Genomic DNA, 18,719 nt, shown 5'->3' with positions numbered 1-18,719 from the left:
TATCCCTCTATCTATCCCTCTATCTATCCCTCTATCTATCCCTCTATCTATCCCTCTATCTATCCCTCTATCTATCCCTCTATCTATCCCTCTATCTATCTATCTATCTATCTATCTATCCCTCTATCTATCTATCCATCTATCTATCCCTCTATCCATTATCTATCTATTCATTATCTAGCTATCTTATCTATCCATTATCTCTTATTTATCTATTACCTCTATCTATCCATTATGTATTATCTATCACTATTTATCTATTATCTATCTATATATCTATCCCTCTATCTATCCCTCTATCTATCCCTCTATATATCTATCCCTCTATCTATCTATCCCTCTATCTATCTATCCCTCTATCTATCCCTCTATCTATCCCTCTATCTATCCCTCTATCTATCTATCCCTCTATCTATCCCTCTATCTATCTATCCCTCTATCTATCCCTCTATCTATCCCTCTATCTATCCCTCTATCTAGCCCTCTATCTAGCCCTCTATCTAGCCCTCTATCTAGCCCTCTATCTAGCCCTCTATCTATCTATCCCTCTATCTATCTATCCCTCTATCTATCTTTCACTCTATCTATCTATCCCTCTATCTATCTATCCCTCTATCTATCTATCCCTCTATCTATCTATCCCTCTATCTATCTATCCCTCTATCCATCTATCTATCCCTCTATCTATCTATCTATCCCTCTATCTATCTATCCCTCTATCTATCTATCCCTCTATCTATCTATCCCTCTATCTATCTATTCCTCTATCTATCCCTCTATCTATCCCTCTATCTATCCCTCTATCTATCCCTCTATCTATCCCTCTATCTATCTATCCCTCTATCTATCCCTCTATCTATCCCTCTATCTATCCCTCTATCTATCCCTCTATCTATCCCTCTATCTATCCCTCTATCTATCCCTCTATCTATCCCTCTATCTATCCCTCTATCTATCCCTCTATCTATCCCTCTATCTATCCCTCTATCTATCCCTCTATCTATCCCTCTATCTATCCCTCTATCTATCCCTCTATCTATCCCTCTATCTATCCCTCTATCTATCCCTCTATCTATCCCTCTATCTATCCCTCTATCTATCTATTCCTCTATCTATCTATCCCTCTATCTATCTATCCCTCTATCTATCTATCCCTCTATCTATCTATCCCTCTATCTATCTATCCCTCTATCTATCTATCCCTCTATCTATCTATCCCTCTATCTATCTATCCCTCTATCTATCTATCCCTCTATCTATCTATCCCTCTATCTATCTATCCCTCTATCTATCTATCCCTCTATCTATCTATCCCTCTATCTATCTATCCCTCTATCTATCTATCTATCCCTCTATCTATCTATCTATCCCTCTATCTATCTATCTATCCCTCTATCTATCTATCTATCCCTCTATCTATCTATCTATCCCTCTATCTATCTATCTATCCCTCTATCTATCTATCTATCCCTCTATCTATCTATCTATCCCTCTAGCCCATCTATCCCTCTAGCCCATCTATCCCTCTAGCCCATCTATCCCTCTAGCCCATCTATCCCTCTAGCCCATCTATCCCTCTAGCCCATCTATCCCTCTAGCCCATCTATCCCTCTAGCCCATCTATCCCTCTAGCCCATCTATCCCTCTAGCCCATCTATCCCTCTAGCCCATCTATCCCTCTAGCCCATCTATCCCTCTAGCCCTCTATCCATCTATCTATCAAATCAAGTCAAATCAAATAAGCTTTATTGGCAGGACCAAATACAAATTAGTTTTGCCAAAGCAAGTGTACATTAGGGACTGGGGCTGTGGGGATGGGGGGTGGGGACTGTAGGAAGGATGGATGGGGCACATCCAGGGTGGGGACTGTGGGGGCACTTCTAGGATGGGGCTATGGAAGTCCATGGCTTATGATGGGGCATATCCAGGGTGGGGACTGTGGTAACGGTGGATGGGACATATCCAGGGTGGGGATTGGGGGGCCACATCTGGGATGGGGGGCTATGGAAGTCCATGACTTATCATAGTTCTCTTTCTGGAAGTCTATGACATTCGCTCACATACCGCGCTGCTATCTCCACTGCGCTCTCTTCTTCCCCCAGCAGGATATATATTTTCTCTTCCTCCTTCATGGAGGATCCTCCATAAACAAACCCAGACTCCTCTATCAGACACAGATATAGATGTGCGATCCGTCACTGCACAGGACAAGTTTCCTCCAGAGTCCAGTGGTGGCTTTACACCGCTCCATCCAATGCTCGGCATTGTGCTTGGTGATGTACGGCTCGGCATTGTGCTTGGTGATGTATGGCTCGGCATTGTGCTTGGTGATGTGCGGCTCGGCATTGTGCTTGGTGATGTGCGGCTCGGCATTGTGCTTGGTGATGTACGGCTCGGCATTGTGCTTGGTGATGTGCGGCTCGGCATTGTGCTTGGTGATGTACGGCTCGGCATTGTGCTAGGTGATGTACGGCTCGGCATTGTGCTTGGTGATGTACGGCTCGGCATTGTGCTTGGTGATGTACGGCTCGGCATTGTGCTTGGTGATGTACGGCTCGGCATTGTGCTTGGTGATGTACGGCTCGGCATTGTGCTTGGTGATGTACGGCTCGGCATTGTGCTTGGTGATGTACGGCTCGGCATTGTGCTTGGTGATGTACGGCTCGGCATTGTGCTTGGTGATGTACGGCTCGGCATTGTGCTTGGTGATGTACGGCTCTGCATTGTGCTTGGTGATGTACGGCTCGGCATTGTGCTAGGTGATGTACGGCTCGGCATTGTGCTTGGTGATGTACGGCTCGGCATTGTGCTTGGTGATGTACGGCTCGGCATTGTGCTTGGCGATGTACGGCTCGGCATTGTGCTAGATGATGTATGGCTCGGCATTGTGCTTGGTGATGTACGGCTCGGCATTGTGCTTGGTGATGTACGGCTCGGCATTGTGCTTGGTGATGTACGGCTCGGCATTGTGCTTGGTGAGGTACGGCTCGGCATTGTGCTTGGCGATGTACGGCTCGGCATTGTGCTTGGTGATGTACGGCTGCAGCTTCTCGGCCATGAAGCCCCCGGCGGGCGCAGTGTTTGTGCTGATGTCACCAGAGGAGGTCTGGACTCTGCAGTTATGAGGTCAGCAGAGCGGTGGGGACTTTTCTTCCCTTTGCATCACAGCTTTCGGCCCCCCGCTCTGTAACATTATGGGGGTCTCCACTTTGTGGCTGAGTTGTTGCGGTTCCTTCCACTTCTCAATAATATCACTCATATGTGATGAGGAAGAAATGTCAGGAATGGACTTGTTCCCCCGGTGTCTCCTATTACAGGACGCGCTGTTATCACTGAGCTCTGCACCCCCGGCCGCTCTGTCGTGTGTTACTAGCGTCATGATCTGGGGCTGTTATCTGTGTTTAGATGATTATTCCCATCTTGTATCATATCACTATCCGGTTATCATTTTTTCATTATTGGCCGGCTAACTTTGTGACCCCATCGAGTCTCGCTGTGTAATGTCCTTCGTGCTGCGGCCTCTTCATTCTGAAGATCGCTTTGGTTCCCAGAGATCTGATAATGTAGTGCCGCCATCACTTTACAGCATGGGAATACTTTATAAAGTCTTTTTAAGAATTGTGTGCTGTTGCTTTAGTCGGTGATGAGTCGGCGTCTGTCATTCCTCGTGGGCAGTCAGGCCTTTAAACCGTCTTTACCAGTTCAGCCGTCCAGAATACACCGCTAATACCAGTGGAATTTGGGTGGAATCTCATGAAATGCGCAATCTGGTGACATTGTTGCGCTGCGCTCCTGTTAGGACACTCCGCTCTTGTGTAAGGCCTGAGGATGAGGAACACACGTCGTGCAATCCGAATTGATGGGATGATGAAAGTGGCTGTTATTTAATATTCCTGTTACTAAAAGTTTCACAACAAGAAGGAACTTACAAAATTAAAGGGGTCGTCCCATAAACCACGTATATCACCGGTCCACGAGAATTATTCATTTAAGTCACTTTTCTTTTTTTTGTCTTGTGATATTTGTTGACTTTTTTTGCACCAAGTTCTTCAAAATGGCAAATACAGTTTATACAAAAAATGTTCTTTACTTTTATCTGGGGTTTTTAAACTCCTTTTTATTGAAAAATTCCACAGGATAAAGATCACAAACATATAGTAACTTAGTGTGTAATAATTTCAATTTATTCTATTTATACAACACAATGTTACAAATGTTATATCACTTTTTTAATAATGAAGATAACATAATAGGATACATTTCTTTATAAAGCATTGCATTCTAACAGTCCTAGAAGATCCTGCAACAAAAATCGATACTAGTTCAGTGTCACAATTATAACCGGCCTCGGGGCCATTTGTATCAGGAGTCTCTTTTCAAATGATTAAACTTCTGGAACTCGTCCAGGCACATATCGTGAAAGCGAAGAGTCCACAGCATTAGGGGATAAGTGCGGTCGCGGAGACTCACATCATTCTCCCAAATTCTGAGGGCATCCTCTATCTCTATATACTATATTTCCATATGGTATTATACCGTAGCATTCACTAATATTTTTCCATTGATTGACTGTGGGTATTCCCCCCCCCCCATCCATCTTTGTGCTATCACCTTCCTGGCTATAAATGCAGCTTTACTTTTATCTTTATCCAGGTTTTTGCAACTTTTTAGCACCAAGAGTCTCAAATCCTGTATAAAAAAAAAACACAACATGCACCAAACAGGATACTCCGCCAAACACCTTACTCCCGACAGGGACTGGTGCAAGATGGGACATTTGGTGAAAAGTGAATAAAAGCAAAGACTTAACTATAAAATCAGTACAAAACTGGCATACAATGGAGATATTCTTTCCTAAATGTAATTCCTCTAGAAGACAATGTATCTGTAATGGCATTATGTGGGGCAGTAGGCATGGAGTGCCTGGTACTGAGCCTAGTGAGCTTATTACTGCATAGAGCCGAGGACGGAACCAAGTACGGTATGAAGCTTTGTACTGAGCCTAGTAAGGAGTCTAGTACTGTGCTTAGCTTAGTATGGAGCCAAGTATTGTGCTGAGCTTACTACGGAGCCTAGTACTGTATGGAGCCTAGTACGGAGTCTAGTACTGTGCTGAGCTTAGTATGGAACCTAGTACGGAGTCCAATACTGTGCTGAGCTTAGTACTGAGCCTAGTACTATATGGAGCCTAGTACGGAGTCTAGTACTGTGCTGAGCTTAGTATGGAACCTAGTACTATATGGAGCCTAGTACAGAGTCTAGTACTGTGCTGAGCTTAGTACTGAGCCTAGTACTATATGGAGCCTAGTACGGAGTCTAGTACTGTGCTGAGCTTAGTACTGAGCCTAGTACTATATGGAGCCTAGTACGGAGTCTAGTACGGAGTCTAGTACTGTGCTGAGCTTAGTACTGAGCCTAGTACTATATGGAGCCTAGTACGGAGTCCAGTACTGTGCTGAGCTTAGTATGGAACCTAGTACTATATGGAGCCTAGTACGGAGTCTAGTACTGTGCTGAGCTTCGTATGGAACCTAGTACGGAGTCCAATACTGTGCTGAGCCTAGTACTATATGGAGCCTAGTACGGAGTCTAGTACTGTGCTGAGCTTAGTACTGAGCCTAGTACTATATGGAGCCTAGTACTATATGGAGCCTAGTACGGAGTCCAATACTGTGCTGAGCTTAGTACTGAGCCTAGTACTATATGGAGCCTAGTACGGAGTCCAGTACTGTGCTGAGCTTAGTATGGAACCTAGTACTATATGGAGCCTAGTACGGAGTCTAGTACTGTGCTGAGCTTCGTATGGAACCTAGTACGGAGTCCAATACTGTGCTGAGCCTAGTACTATATGGAGCCTAGTACTATATGGAGCCTAGTACGGAGTCTAATACTGTGCTGAGCTTAGTACTGAGCCTAGTACTATATGGAGCCTAGTACGGAGTCTAGTACTGTGCTGAGCTTAGTATGGAACCTAGTACGGAGTCCAATACTGTGCTGAGCTTAGTACTGAGCCTAGTACTATATGGAGCCTAGTACGGAGTCCAGTACTGTGCTGAGCTTAGTATGGAACCTAGTACTATATGGAGCCTAGTACGGAGTCTAGTACTGTGCTGAGCTTCGTATGGAACCTAGTACGGAGTCCAATACTGTGCTGAGCCTAGTACTATATGGAGCCTAGTACGGAGTCTAGTACTGTGCTGAGCTTAGTACTGAGCCTAGTACTATATGGAGCCTAGTACGGAGTCCAATACTGTGCTGAGCTTAGTACTGAGCCTAGTACTATATGGAGCCTAGTACGGAGTCTAGTACTGTGCTGAGCTTAGTATGGAACCTAGTACGGAGTCCAATACTGTGCTGAGCTTAGTACTGAGCCTAGTACTATATGGAGCCTAGTACAGAGTCTAGTACTGTGCTGAGCTTAGTACTGAGCCTAGTACTATATGGAGCCTAGTACAGAGTCTAGTACTGTGCTGAGCTTAGTATGGAGCCTAGTACTATATGGAGCCTAGTACGGAGTCCAATACTGTGCTGAGCTTAGTACTGAGCCTAGTACTAGATAGACTAGTATGGAGTCTAGTACTGTGTTGAGCTTAGTATGGAGACTAGTACAGTACTGAGCCTCCATACATCCATACTGGGTGCCCGATGTCTTATTGCTATGTCTGTGGTTTCGGCACATGTTTCTTGTACGATTTTCTCATTGTTTCCTGCTCCCTGTTTCAGGCCATGAAGCGGATGCACTTCTAGACCTCGGCTAAGTATAAGCGCAGTTTGCAGGGTTGGAAATATTAATCTTTGCATGTAGAAAACTGTTCTTTTGTCTGAACCTAACAAATGTATAAATAAAGAGGTATGCAGATCTTGGAGCCGAGCTCCATTGTGCCCTATGAGGATGAGTAATCGGTATTTGCGGCCCGTGTAGAAGTGTCGGTGTCTGTCCTAACCTGCATGGATTTATAGCAGTAAACCCGTAATATTCCAGCCGCCCCTGCGTGCTGCATGAGGGGGACGGCCGTCATCTATAGGGGATCCTAAGTAATTTTTATATAATGTTTGACATCTTAAAGTTGTTTTTCGCTCTTTAGATATTGATGTTCTATCCTTGGTATCTGCAGCTCCGCTCCTATTCACTTCTACTGTGTGCACAAAACGGAAATATATATATATTTTTTTATGATTAAAAATTATTTGCAAGTTTTACACTGATGCACAATTCTGCACGGGAACAATTAAAAAGTTTGTTGCAGAAGTCTACATATCTGCCGTTCCTGCAGAAACCTAACCGGCAATTGCAGGAATATCCAGTCCCTAGTAAACGCATTTTGTTAGACTCTCTCTTCTGTAAGTGAATCTACCCTAAAAGCATCTGATGGTTCTCACCGGTCTGCAGGGTACAATGGGCCATCCCTGTCCAAGTAGCGGAGAGCCCTTTTAGAAAACCATATCTGTTTTCTCCCCAAAAAGTCCTTCTCTTCTATACAGCTTGTTTTGGTTTTGCAGCTCAGCCCCATTCACTTTAGTGGCACTAATCTGCAATACCTCACATCACCAGTGGGCAGGTGTGGCGCTGTGTCTGGGCAAAGACTTCCATGTTATTGGTTTTGTTTTGTTTTTTTATTCTAGACAACCCCTTTAAATTATACTCTTTTGTAAAGGACACTTATTTAGTCTCTATTGGCTGAAAGGGAGACATTTTGTCAATCAGTAAAGAGAACTCATTGTATATACGTAGTAGTAGTGCTGGGGGCGCTGTTGCATTGATTTCTATGGAAACTACAGCTCTAGGGAAGTGGTGAAAGTTGGTACTGCAAGTTAGAAATGCAACAAAAAAATAAGGAAGAAAAATAATCTCCCGAAAAGAAAAATCTCCTTTATCTTTCATTTAAACCATTAATAGTCCGGCGTCTTGTCTGCAGGCGGCTTTCTGCTCTTTTTCTAGTTTTCTATCTTGATATATTGTAACTATTGACCGTGTTTTCTATTTTCCTCCCCAGACATCCATCGTCATGTTGCAGCGCTGCGGAAATCATGTCCGTATTGTTCTTCCATACTATGAAGTTCAAACCTCATGATCCCAAGAACCCCAACAATGATCGTTTTGTGATGTCTAAGGTGCGGTATACTTTCAGTTCAAAGGGGGCTACTCCCATTTTTGGAAGTTATCACTTATCCACAAATTATAACTTGCGGCCCTCCGAGTCCTGTCTGAAGGGAGCACTGGCTGAACGTGCACGGCACTGATCCATTAATTCTGGGATGGACTGGAGATGGCCTGGGATATCGCTCGCTATCCCCCATAGTCCCATAGACAATGAATGGAGTGGGGGTGGGCATGTCCAGCCACACACTAGATTGTCATTCTCTGGATCGGGTTGGACCCCCAGTGAACAACAAGGTTTAATTTATCCTATGGAAACGCAGGAATAGCAAACTCCAAACCCATCTGGATCCACCATTAATACCCGGATACACTACTCTCTAGTATGGGGGCTGCCCAGCGCGCCCTGCATGGCAAGTCAGGGAAAGCTGCACCATGCGTGTTAGGCACTGTTCACACTGAGTGTTTTGGGTTTTTTTGGGAAGTTTTTCATGCAGAAACCCTTTCACGAAACTCCTTCTTTAAGGAGCTTTTGTTGGAGTTTTTTATGTCTTGAAGAGGTTTGGAAGAGGTTTTTATTTTTGTTCTTTTGAAGCCTTCTGATTGGACAGTGCCTGGTCTGGAGAGGATTCCATCAGGATCCGATGCACTTTCCTTTTTCCCTGGACGTTTTTCAAAAGCTAAAAAAAGCTAAAAAATTCTCCCTGTACGAACCGTAAAGTGGATGATTTTCCAGGAGTTTTTAGAGCAGTTTTTGAGGAGGATCTGTAGAAATCCTCCGCACCTCAGTGTGAACATACCTTGAGACTTGCCCAGTCCCATTTGACATTTGAGCTGCCAGTTGTCCTAATTGCCCCTTCCTTCAGTACGCTGCTCGCTGAGAATGCGTGCTCCCTCCAGTGGGGTGTGCATGTGTACGGCCCATCCCAGCGTACGGCTGACCGCCGTGTAATTCACATGTCCGGCCTTAGATGTAGGTCCATGAAGTCTCATTTTCTTCCCTCCGATGGTCGCTGAGGGCAGTCACATTTTCTTCCCTCCGATGGTCGCTGAGGGCAGTCACATTTTCTTCCGATGGTCGCTGAGGGCAGTCACATTTTCTTCCCTCCGATGGTCGCTGAGGGCAGTCACATTTTCTTCCGATGGTCGCTGAGGGCAGTCACATTTTCTTGATGGTTTCTCCTCCCATTGTGTTGTCTTTTCTGCAATGTTTATGAGGTTCTGTTATTGATAGTGTGGGAAGGTATCCGCGATCACATGACCGGTATCTGGCGCACATGGAGGCTGTAGAGGATGTTGTGTCTTCTCGTTGTGGGAACGTTGCATTTACTGGATATTTTCCTCTTTCAGGGTCACGCGGCTCCCATCTTGTACGCAGCCTGGGCCGAGGCCGGGTTCCTGCCAGAACCAGAACTGTTGAACTTGAGGAAACTCGACTCTGTCCTTGAAGGTCATCCGGTGCCGGTGCGTTCGCTATTCTCCTGGCATCCATGTTATTTGGTGTTTCTGCATTTCTTCACCACTGCGGGCATTGTTAGCAGCTCAGGAGTCTGTGTACATCTTATGTAGGTGTGAAGATATCTGATCTTCTAATGTTTTGTGTTGTAGAGACAAGAATTCACGGATGTGGCCACAGGATCGCTGGGACAAGGGCTGGGGGCCGCGGCTGGAATGGCCTACACCGCTAAACACTTTGATAAGGCCAGGTAATGCTTCTGTTACTGAATTTGTTTCAGCATGTGCTTATATTGTATAAGTTCAGTGCACAACTGTTTGTCTCTATATGAAGGCCGTCTATCGGGGAAACCTAAGAGGGGCTGCATGTGCCGGTTGTCTGTGCACAATTGTGCGGTCCATGTAGTAGAATGAGTAACACGGTCCATAGTCTCTCGGAACCATAGAGTTGGTCCATGCACCGATTTGTACCTTGTGGACTGCACAGCGAGGACCACCAAAGAGGGGCACGGACCACTGGTCATCTCAAAACTGTAGCATCGGTCAATGCACTGATTGGCGGTCATTGTTGTGCAGTCCACGTGGTACAGAGAGGGGCACTGTTCATTGGATGTGTCAAAACTGGAGGGGCTCCATGTACCAGTTGGCGATGCACAATTGTGAAGTCCGTGTAGTAGAAATAGTGACATCCATAGTCTCTCTCAAAACTGTAGAGTGGCTCCATGCACCAGTTTGCGGTCACTGTTGTGCAGTCGACATGGTACACAAAGGGGCATGGTCCACTGGTCGTCTCAAAACTGTAAAGTGGCTCCATGCACTGGTTGGCAGTCACCATTGTGCAGACCATGTAGTACAAAAAGGGGCACGGTCCACGGGTGCAGGAGCTATTGCTTGTTACCAGCTCTGGGTTAGAGCTCGTTCAGATGTCCAATTTTTCCACATACCAGAAATACAGACCAATTTTTTTTTTTTATTTTTTTTTTTTAAGCATTCTTTTACTTTTTCCTTTTTCTAGTTTTTCTTACACTTAAAGAAAACACAAAAAAAGTCCCCATCTCCTTTCTGATGGTCTGCAAAAATTGGAGCACACTCAGATGTCATCCAAGTGCAGTCTGATTTTTCCATGATCCCATAAACTATTTTTGATCCAACTATCAAATCCATATTGCACATGCCTCCAGACCACTTGGTCCGTGTAAATATTACGCAAGGCATGCAACAATTGAATATGGGAATATGGACATCCGTTACTGCTAAGGAAATAAATGGAAATATTGAGACACTTAACGCATAAAAAAAAGGCTAAAGAGAGATACGCCCTGACGCTGGCTGCTGGGCTCACATAAGACTGGCCTTTTTTATGCGCTGTCTCAATTTTTAAGTTTGTTTCCTTAGCAGTAATGGATGTCCTAATTCCTATATTCACTGTCTGTATACCTTAGCGTCTCAGAGTGCAGCTGTACATTTGCTGTATTTCATGTTCGGTTTGCACCTGTTCACATTTGTCTGTTGGTAAGTTCTCTCAGTTTTTTCATTACTGATAAACATCAGTCAGTTTTTTTGGCCGCCAATCTTTCCATCTTTCTGGAGCAGTTCTCCAGACATTTCTCCAGGTCTGCCGGGTGTGGACTCGGGGTGCGGATCCAGTCCGTGTATATGCAGGAGTCCAGCGCCATCTGGTGGTGCACCAATATAACACACTCAATAATGGAGAAGCGTGAGATCATAAACGGCTGCTTATCTCCGCAGTTACCGGACGTACTGTCTGCTCGGGGACGGAGAGACCGCGGAGGGTTCGGTTTGGGAAGCGATGAATTTTGCTGGTTTGTACAAACTGGACAATCTCACTGCAATCATAGATGTGAACCGACTGGGACAGAGCGAGCCGGCTCCGCTGCAGCACAAGGTGGACGTCTATCAGAAGCGCTGCGAGGCCTTCGGGTAAGTGACACGTAGAACATGTGCAGGTGTAGCAGAAAGGGGCCACATAGGTAGTGTGGCACAGAAATCTCTGCTTTACCCTGAGCCATTTTCCTAATCTCGCCCGGGCTTCTGTCTGCACAGAAATATTGCGCCTAGTAAAGCCCAATAATGTTCCCACATGTGCGGCACTGCTTTACTGGCAGTATATTCCCCCCAGAGTATATTCACCCGTATAGTATGTTACTGTCAAAGTACATCCCCCTCCATACAGTACAGTGCCCTCAGATACAGGACAATGCCCCCTCCATACAGTACAGTACCCCCCACACACAGTACAGTGCCCTCACATACAATAGTGCCCCTGTACAGTACAGTTCCCCTCATGCAGTACAGTGCCCTCACATACAGTACAATACCCCCCCCATACAGGACAATGCCCCCTCCGTACAGTACAGTGCCCCCCCACACAGTACAGTGCTCTCATATACAGGACAATGCCCCTTCCGTACAGTACAGTGCCCCGTAGAGTCCAGTGCCCGACATACAATACAATGCCCCCCAACAGTTCAGTGCCCCCTTATATAGTACAATGTCCGCCCATACAATATAATGCTCCCCCATACAGTACAGTGCCCCCCCATACAATAGTGCTCCTGTACAGTACAGTGCCCATCATGCAGTACAGTGCCCTCACATTCAGTACAATACCCCCATACAGTACAGTGCCCTCACATATAGTACAATACCCCCCCAAACAGTACAGTGCCCTCACATACTGAACAATACCCCACATACAGTACAGTGCCCCCCATGGTATAATATCCCCCATACAGTACAGTGCCCTCACATACAGTACAATACCCCCCCATACAGTACAGTGCCCTCACATACAGTACAATATCCCACATACAGTACAGTGCCCCCCATGGTATAATATCCCCCATACAGTAAAGTGCCCTCACATACAGTACAATATCCCACATACAGTACAGTGCCCCCCATGGTATAATATCCCCCATACAGTACAGTGCCCTCACATACAGTACAATACCCCCCCATACAGTACAGTGCCCTCACATACAGTACAATATCCCACATACAGTACAGTGCCCCCCATGGTATAATATCCCCCATACAGTACAGTGCCCTCACATACAGTACAGTGCCCTCACATACAGTACAGTGCCCCCCATGGTATAATATCCCCCATACAGTACAGTGCCCTCACATACAGTACAATACCCCCCCATACAGTACAGTGCCCTCACATACAGTACAATATCCCACATACAGTACAGTGCCCCCCATGGTATAATATCCCCCATACAGTACAGTGCCCTCACATACAGTACAGTGCCCCCCATGGTATAATATCCCCCATACAGTACAATACCCCACATACAGTACAGTGCCCCCCATGGTATAATATCCCCCATACAGTACAGTGCCCTCACATACAGTACAGTGCCCCCCATAGTATAATGTCGCATACACACAGAGTCACACCTCTGCTCTTGCGTTCTCGCAGAAGTTTCAGGCTCTACCTAGACAGAAAAGTGATGAAAAGCGCTATCCGCTCCTTGCTCCGCCATTGTCTTCAGTATTTCCCGAGGACACAGGTGCACTTAGACGGGACATTTCCCCGACCTTCCGGGACAGCGGGACAGGTCTCCATATTCTGGTTGGGCGGTATATATACTTAAAGCCTTGCCGTAGACTCGAGCCCTGCGCTGCCAGATTTTTGGGGCTTTAGGTTTGGAAATGGAATTGAAGCCATCGTTACAAGGCAACGTCTCATTGACGATTATTAAAGGGATTGTCCGATCCTATGATACCGATGACCTGTCCTGGGAATCGCTAATCAATATCCGATCGGTGGAGGTCTTCACACCCAGCGCTCCCACCCATCTCCTGTTATTGGGGAACTTCAGAGGGAACCTGTCCGGTGCCCAAACCGGGGGGCAGCGTGATCGGATCACGACTGCATAAAGGTAATATGGCCGGACCCCTGTAAGGAGCATTCACGTATAGATCTGGTGGAGGAAAATGATGACAAAAGTGGATCTGACGTCAGTAGTTTTGTGATCCAGTCCATGAAGCGGATCTTTAAATACTCAAAATGCATCAATTTTTACCATTAGTGTCTGTGAGCAAAGACTGCGTGTCTGCCCCTAATACGGGGTCACAGAGGGTCCCCTTCCCGTGCTGACCGCTAGATCCACTCCTGTGTTTCAGGTGGCACACAGTCGTTGTGGACGGTCACAGCGTGGAAGAGCTGTGCAAGGCGTTCACTCCTGTGAAGAATCAACCAACCGCCATCATCGCTAAAACATATAAAGGCAAAGGGATCACAGGTACGGTACATATAGTGCTGTAGGAACCTCACACAGCGCCAGCAATGTTGTCATATTTTCATCTTTATGCATCTGCTGTATTGGAACTTGCCGAAGTTGCAGAGATCAATACGGTGCTCGATTGAAGGATCAGATATGTCATGTATAATATACATCATACACAAAAGCAAAAAAATATATTGTATAATAAACTCTAGACTCGAAAACAAAAGCATGGAAAGGTAATGTTACCAGCAAACTGTGAGATTCGCCATCAGAGCTCAGGTTCTGTGGAGAAGGGAAGAGTTAGAGGCAGAGACAGAAATTATGCTGCAAGTTCGCTTAAACTGACACAATTCTCCATAGAACTTCATGAGCACCAAGTGTCATTTCCAGCTGCCTCCTAATAGTGGCACTCGCCAGGTTTCTTTCTTTACAGGAGAGAGACACTTTTCTTATATTTCTCCGTTGAAATCAATAGGCGCCAATGTTTCCCATGTCTTACAATGAGAGACTGGAGCACTTTACCGCTGGTTTTCCTCCCATAAAAGCCGGATGTCCAGGAGCCGGACTTCATCTCACCCTGTTTTGTCTCCTGTCATGAAGGTGTCGAAGATAAGGAAAACTGGCACGGAAAGCCGCTGCCGAAAGACCTGGCCGAGCAATCGATTAAGGAGATAGAGAGCAAGATCCAAAGCGAGAAGAAGTTGAGCCCCGCGCTTCCGGTGGAAGACGCCCCGACTGTCAGCATCAAGAACATTAAGATGCTTTCTCCTCCTAATTTCAAATTGGGAGAAAAGGTGGGTGACTGCTCCGTGTACCCGTTATACCCACTGGGCACCGATGTCTGGGTGTAAAAGGGTCAATCTACATAGGTTGTGCCCATAAAGGTCAGATGGGGAAGGTCCACCGGGATTCGGATTTGTCTAGATACTAATCTTTTGGGTTTTTTTCCAGATTGCGACTCGTAAGGCGTATGGTTTGGCTTTAGCTAAACTTGGCCACGCCAGTAATCGAGTCATTGCCATGGATGGTGACACCAAGAACTCCACCTTTGCCGAGATTTTCAAAAAGGAGCACCCCGACCGCTATGTCGAATGTTACATCGCAGAACAAAACATGGTAAGTGTGCCGAGCCCCTCCACCGCCCGGCGGCGGCTCCCACCGAGGACATGGGGATTGGTTTGCCCCATATGTCTCAGTAACCATTTTTTTTTCTGTGTTCTGTGCAGGTGAGCGTGGCCGTGGGCTGCACCACCAGAGACCGTACCATTGCCTTCGCCAGTGCCTTCGCCACATTCTTCACCAGGGCCTTTGACCATATCCGAATGGCCGCCATCTCCGACAGTAACATCAACCTGTGCGGCTCTCACTGCGGAGTTTCCATAGGTGAGTGCTTCCTCCTTGGTTTGGATAAGTCAGTGCCATTTGTTCAAATATATTTACCATAAAAAAACGCTGTATAGGAATATATTAGAAGAGATATTGGGGAAGATTTATTAAAACTGGTGCAGAAGAACTGTCAAACACATTCCTTCAGCCGCCTATCGGAATAGAAGATCTGGAATCTGTTTGCTGCGGGCAGTAGATCCGCTCTTGCTTTGCTCGAGCTTTGATATCACTGCTTTATTGTATTCAGCTATACGAAAACTTACACATCGTCAAACATTACAAGGAAATTTGAGCAAAAAAAGGTCTTCAGGACCTTAAACCGGTAGCCATGTAATCCGGACCGGACCCTGCCACCCTACTGCTACCTGCCGGCATCCCGAGATATCATCATTGCGGTGCAAGGCAACACCGTGAAGAAGTCTTCATGGGGGATCATCATACAGGTCCTGCTCCCAGGATTATGGTCAGAAGTGTATGTAGCGCCCCACGGGGCAGGTGGTTAACTTACTCGTTGCCGGGCCGTTGAGGGTCGGGTCAGGTGTTGTCACGGGGTGGCCTTGCCCAGTTCCATTGCCCTGAGGAGTACAGTAAATGGTGGGGGAAGTGGGGTATTGCGAAAGGTTTGTCGTGACGCCACCTGTGGTGTGCGGCCATGGAGTAGCCGCCGCTGCCGGGTTCCTCGCCGGGGCAGGTGTTATGGCAGCTGGGATGGTTTAGCTCCCCACAGGAGGAGCGGGCCCCTGGTGGATGATGAGGGTTTTAATGGCCGTTGGCGCCTAAGCACTTGCGGCGGCGCCGGTAAGGACGAGCCAACACAGTCTCTGCGGGTTCAAGGTGTAGTTTATTCACAACTTCAGCTGCCAGCCCGGTCACACTGGTCACTGCCGTGATGGGCTCCGGTCAATCCCAGATCCGGTAGCGGGCCACCACCGATGTTTTGAGAGAGAAAGAGTAAGTGTCCTATTTCTAGCGTGTCCCCCTCCGCAGTTAGGTGCCCCGGCTGAGCTCCCGCTCCAAGCCCCGGGCCCACTAAAGTTCAAGTTTTCCAGAGATGTTTTGCCAGATCTATGGTCCTGATGGGTCTGTTTTTTATGTGAGTTTGTTGCGCCTATTTCTACCCCAAGTGGAACACCCCCCTCCCCCTCCCCCAGGTGGCTGGCTTCAGTGACCGGGATTTCCCATAATTGTTATGGTCTCCCCCCTAAACAGGCTACCAGCGTCTCCAGAATTGTCTTCCATGACTGCAGAGTCTCCAGACTTGTCTCCTATGGCTGCAACATCTACAGATTTGTCTCTTGTGGCTGCAGCGTCTCTGGACTTTTCTCTTGTTTCTGCAGCGCCTCTGGACTTGTCTCTTGTGGCTGCAGCGCCTCCTGACTTGTCTCTTGTGGCTGCAGCGCCTCCTGACTTGTCTCTTGTGGCTGCAGCGCCTCCTGACTTGTCTCTTGTGGCTGCAGCGCCTCCTGACTTGTCTCTTGTGGCTGCAGCGCCTCCTGACTTGTCTCTTGTGGCTGCAGCGCCTCCTGACTTGTCTCTTGTGGCTGCAGCGCCTCCTGACTTGTCTCTTGTGGCTGCAGCGCCTCCTGACTTGTCTCTTGTGGCTGCAGCGCCTCCTGACTTGTCTCTTGTGGCTGCAGCGCCTCCTGACTTGTCTCTTGTGGCTGCAGCGTCTCTGGACTTTTCTCTTGTTTCTGCAGCGCCTCTGGACTTGTCTCTTGTGGCTGCAGCGCCTCCTGACTTGTCTCTTGTGGCTGCAGCGTCTCTGGACTTTTCTCTTGTTTCTGCAGCGCCTCTGGACTTGTCTCTTGTGGCTGCAGCGCCTCCTGACTTGTCTCTTGTGGCTGCAGCGCCTCCTGACTTGTCTCTTGTGGCTGCAGCGCCTCCTGACTTGTCTCTTGTGGCTGCAGCGCCTCCTGACTTGTCTCTTGTGGCTGCAGCGCCTCCTGACTTGTCTCTTGTGGCTGCAGCGCCTCCTGACTTGTCTCTTGTGGCTGCAGCTCCTCCTGACTTGTCTCTTGTGCCTGCAGCGCCTCCTGACTTGTCTCTTGTGGCTGCAGCGCCTCCTGACTTGTCTCTTGTGGCTGCAGCGCCTCCGGACTTGTCTCCCGAGGCTGCAGCGCCTCCGGACTTGTCTCCCGAGGCTGCAGAGACATTCTTGTTTGACAATTGCAAAAGAAGCTGCCCGCAGAGGATCTTGATGTGCATTCAGCAGCAAAACATTCTCCAGACGACCATTAATAACCTTAGTGATAGCAGCCGAGCCGAGAATGCCACAAAATGTACAATGTAATATGTATAATCTGGGTCTTTAAGGCTCAAATAGGCCAATAGGGTTTATTTGATAAATGGATGTAAAAAGTGCCCCCTAGAGAAGGAAGAGAGCACTGCAGTGTTGAGAATTACGCAGCCGATGGCATCGCAGCACTAAAGGGCCCGAGAAATAAGAGGCGCTCGATGCCTAAATTACAAAGTTCACCTTCTCTCGTCTTCTCATATCTTTATGCTATGTTTTTTTATTCTTTCCGGTCTTTATCGCCTCAGGTTTTGTTTTTTTTTCTACCATTTATTCTGTCTTTTTTTACTTTAAAGGGATCCTGTCACGTCGAATAACTATTAATCTGCAGATAAAGGGTTAATCTTTAGGTTATTATTGTTAGAAAGCTTCCTGCCCGCCTTACTGAAAGTGCGGCATCCAGGAGAAAATTAATTGCTTTCCTCCCTAGAGTCGCCGGCTTTCACTTATAGAGGCGTGTCCAGAAGGGAGCAGTCACCGTGCAGTAACTCCGCCCCCACACTGTGACTGACAGCCGGCTTTCACTTAGGCTACTTTCACACTTGCGTTGGACGGCTTCTGTTGCTATCCGCAGCCTTGAGGAATTACGGTAACCGTTGCAGGAAACCATTATATTCCTCATAGACTTCTATTAGCTATGGATAGCAACGGACAGTCTTGCGTTGCATCTGCTGCACGACGCAGTGTTGTTATTTTGACGCTGCGTCGGGCGGAGGGAACACTGCATGTAGCGTTTTTTGAGCAGCGCAATCCATAGGATTTCACTGCGCACGCTCTCTGGCTACATGTACTTGTAACCAGGGTAAACATCGGGTTACTAAGCAATGCGCTTTTGCCTAGTTACCCAATATTTACCCTGGCTACGGGTGCAAGGAGCCAGCGCTAAGCGGTGTACGCTGGTAATCAAGATAAATATCGGGTAACCAAGCAAAGTGCTTTGCCTAGTTACCCGATATTTACCCTGGCTACGTGTGCAGGGAGCCCGACACTTTCCTGCTCGGCTCCGCCCCCTCCTGCACTCCACTCCACATGTGTACACACACACTCACACTCACCTGTCCCCAGCCTTGCATTCCTCGCTGCACTGACGTCCTCAGCGCAATGGTCCCACTCGGCTCCACCCACCCCGCACTCCGCCCCCCTCACACATTCTCAGCGGCTGAAAGATAAGCTGATCACCCGGCGACCGGCTGCTGTGAGCGATCAGCTGATCACCCGGCGACCG

The 18,719-nt window shown here is 47.3% G+C and overlaps 1 protein-coding gene across 1 annotated transcript in view; it reads left to right on the top strand.

Annotated features, from left to right (window-relative positions):
• The window catches only part of LOC142289984 (transketolase-like), a 140,871-nt gene that overhangs the window by 13,469 nt on the left and 108,683 nt on the right, over positions 1–18,719 (top strand). Inside the window, exons 2-9 of the mRNA XM_075333928.1 lie at positions 7,995–8,112; positions 9,449–9,562; positions 9,707–9,804; positions 11,303–11,494; positions 13,712–13,830; positions 14,416–14,609; positions 14,767–14,931; positions 15,042–15,198. Of these exons, the coding sequence (XP_075190043.1) occupies positions 7,995–8,112; positions 9,449–9,562; positions 9,707–9,804; positions 11,303–11,494; positions 13,712–13,830; positions 14,416–14,609; positions 14,767–14,931; positions 15,042–15,198 (1,157 nt within the window). The remainder of the gene's footprint in view (positions 1–7,994; positions 8,113–9,448; positions 9,563–9,706; positions 9,805–11,302; positions 11,495–13,711; positions 13,831–14,415; positions 14,610–14,766; positions 14,932–15,041; positions 15,199–18,719) is intronic.

This window comes from Anomaloglossus baeobatrachus, chromosome 2 (assembly GCF_048569485.1).
Source record: "Anomaloglossus baeobatrachus isolate aAnoBae1 chromosome 2, aAnoBae1.hap1, whole genome shotgun sequence".
Classification (NCBI taxonomy): domain Eukaryota; kingdom Metazoa; phylum Chordata; class Amphibia; order Anura; family Aromobatidae; genus Anomaloglossus; species Anomaloglossus baeobatrachus.
The sequence above is the reverse complement of the archived record's forward strand: the minus strand, read 5'-3'. Positions and strand labels throughout refer to the sequence as shown.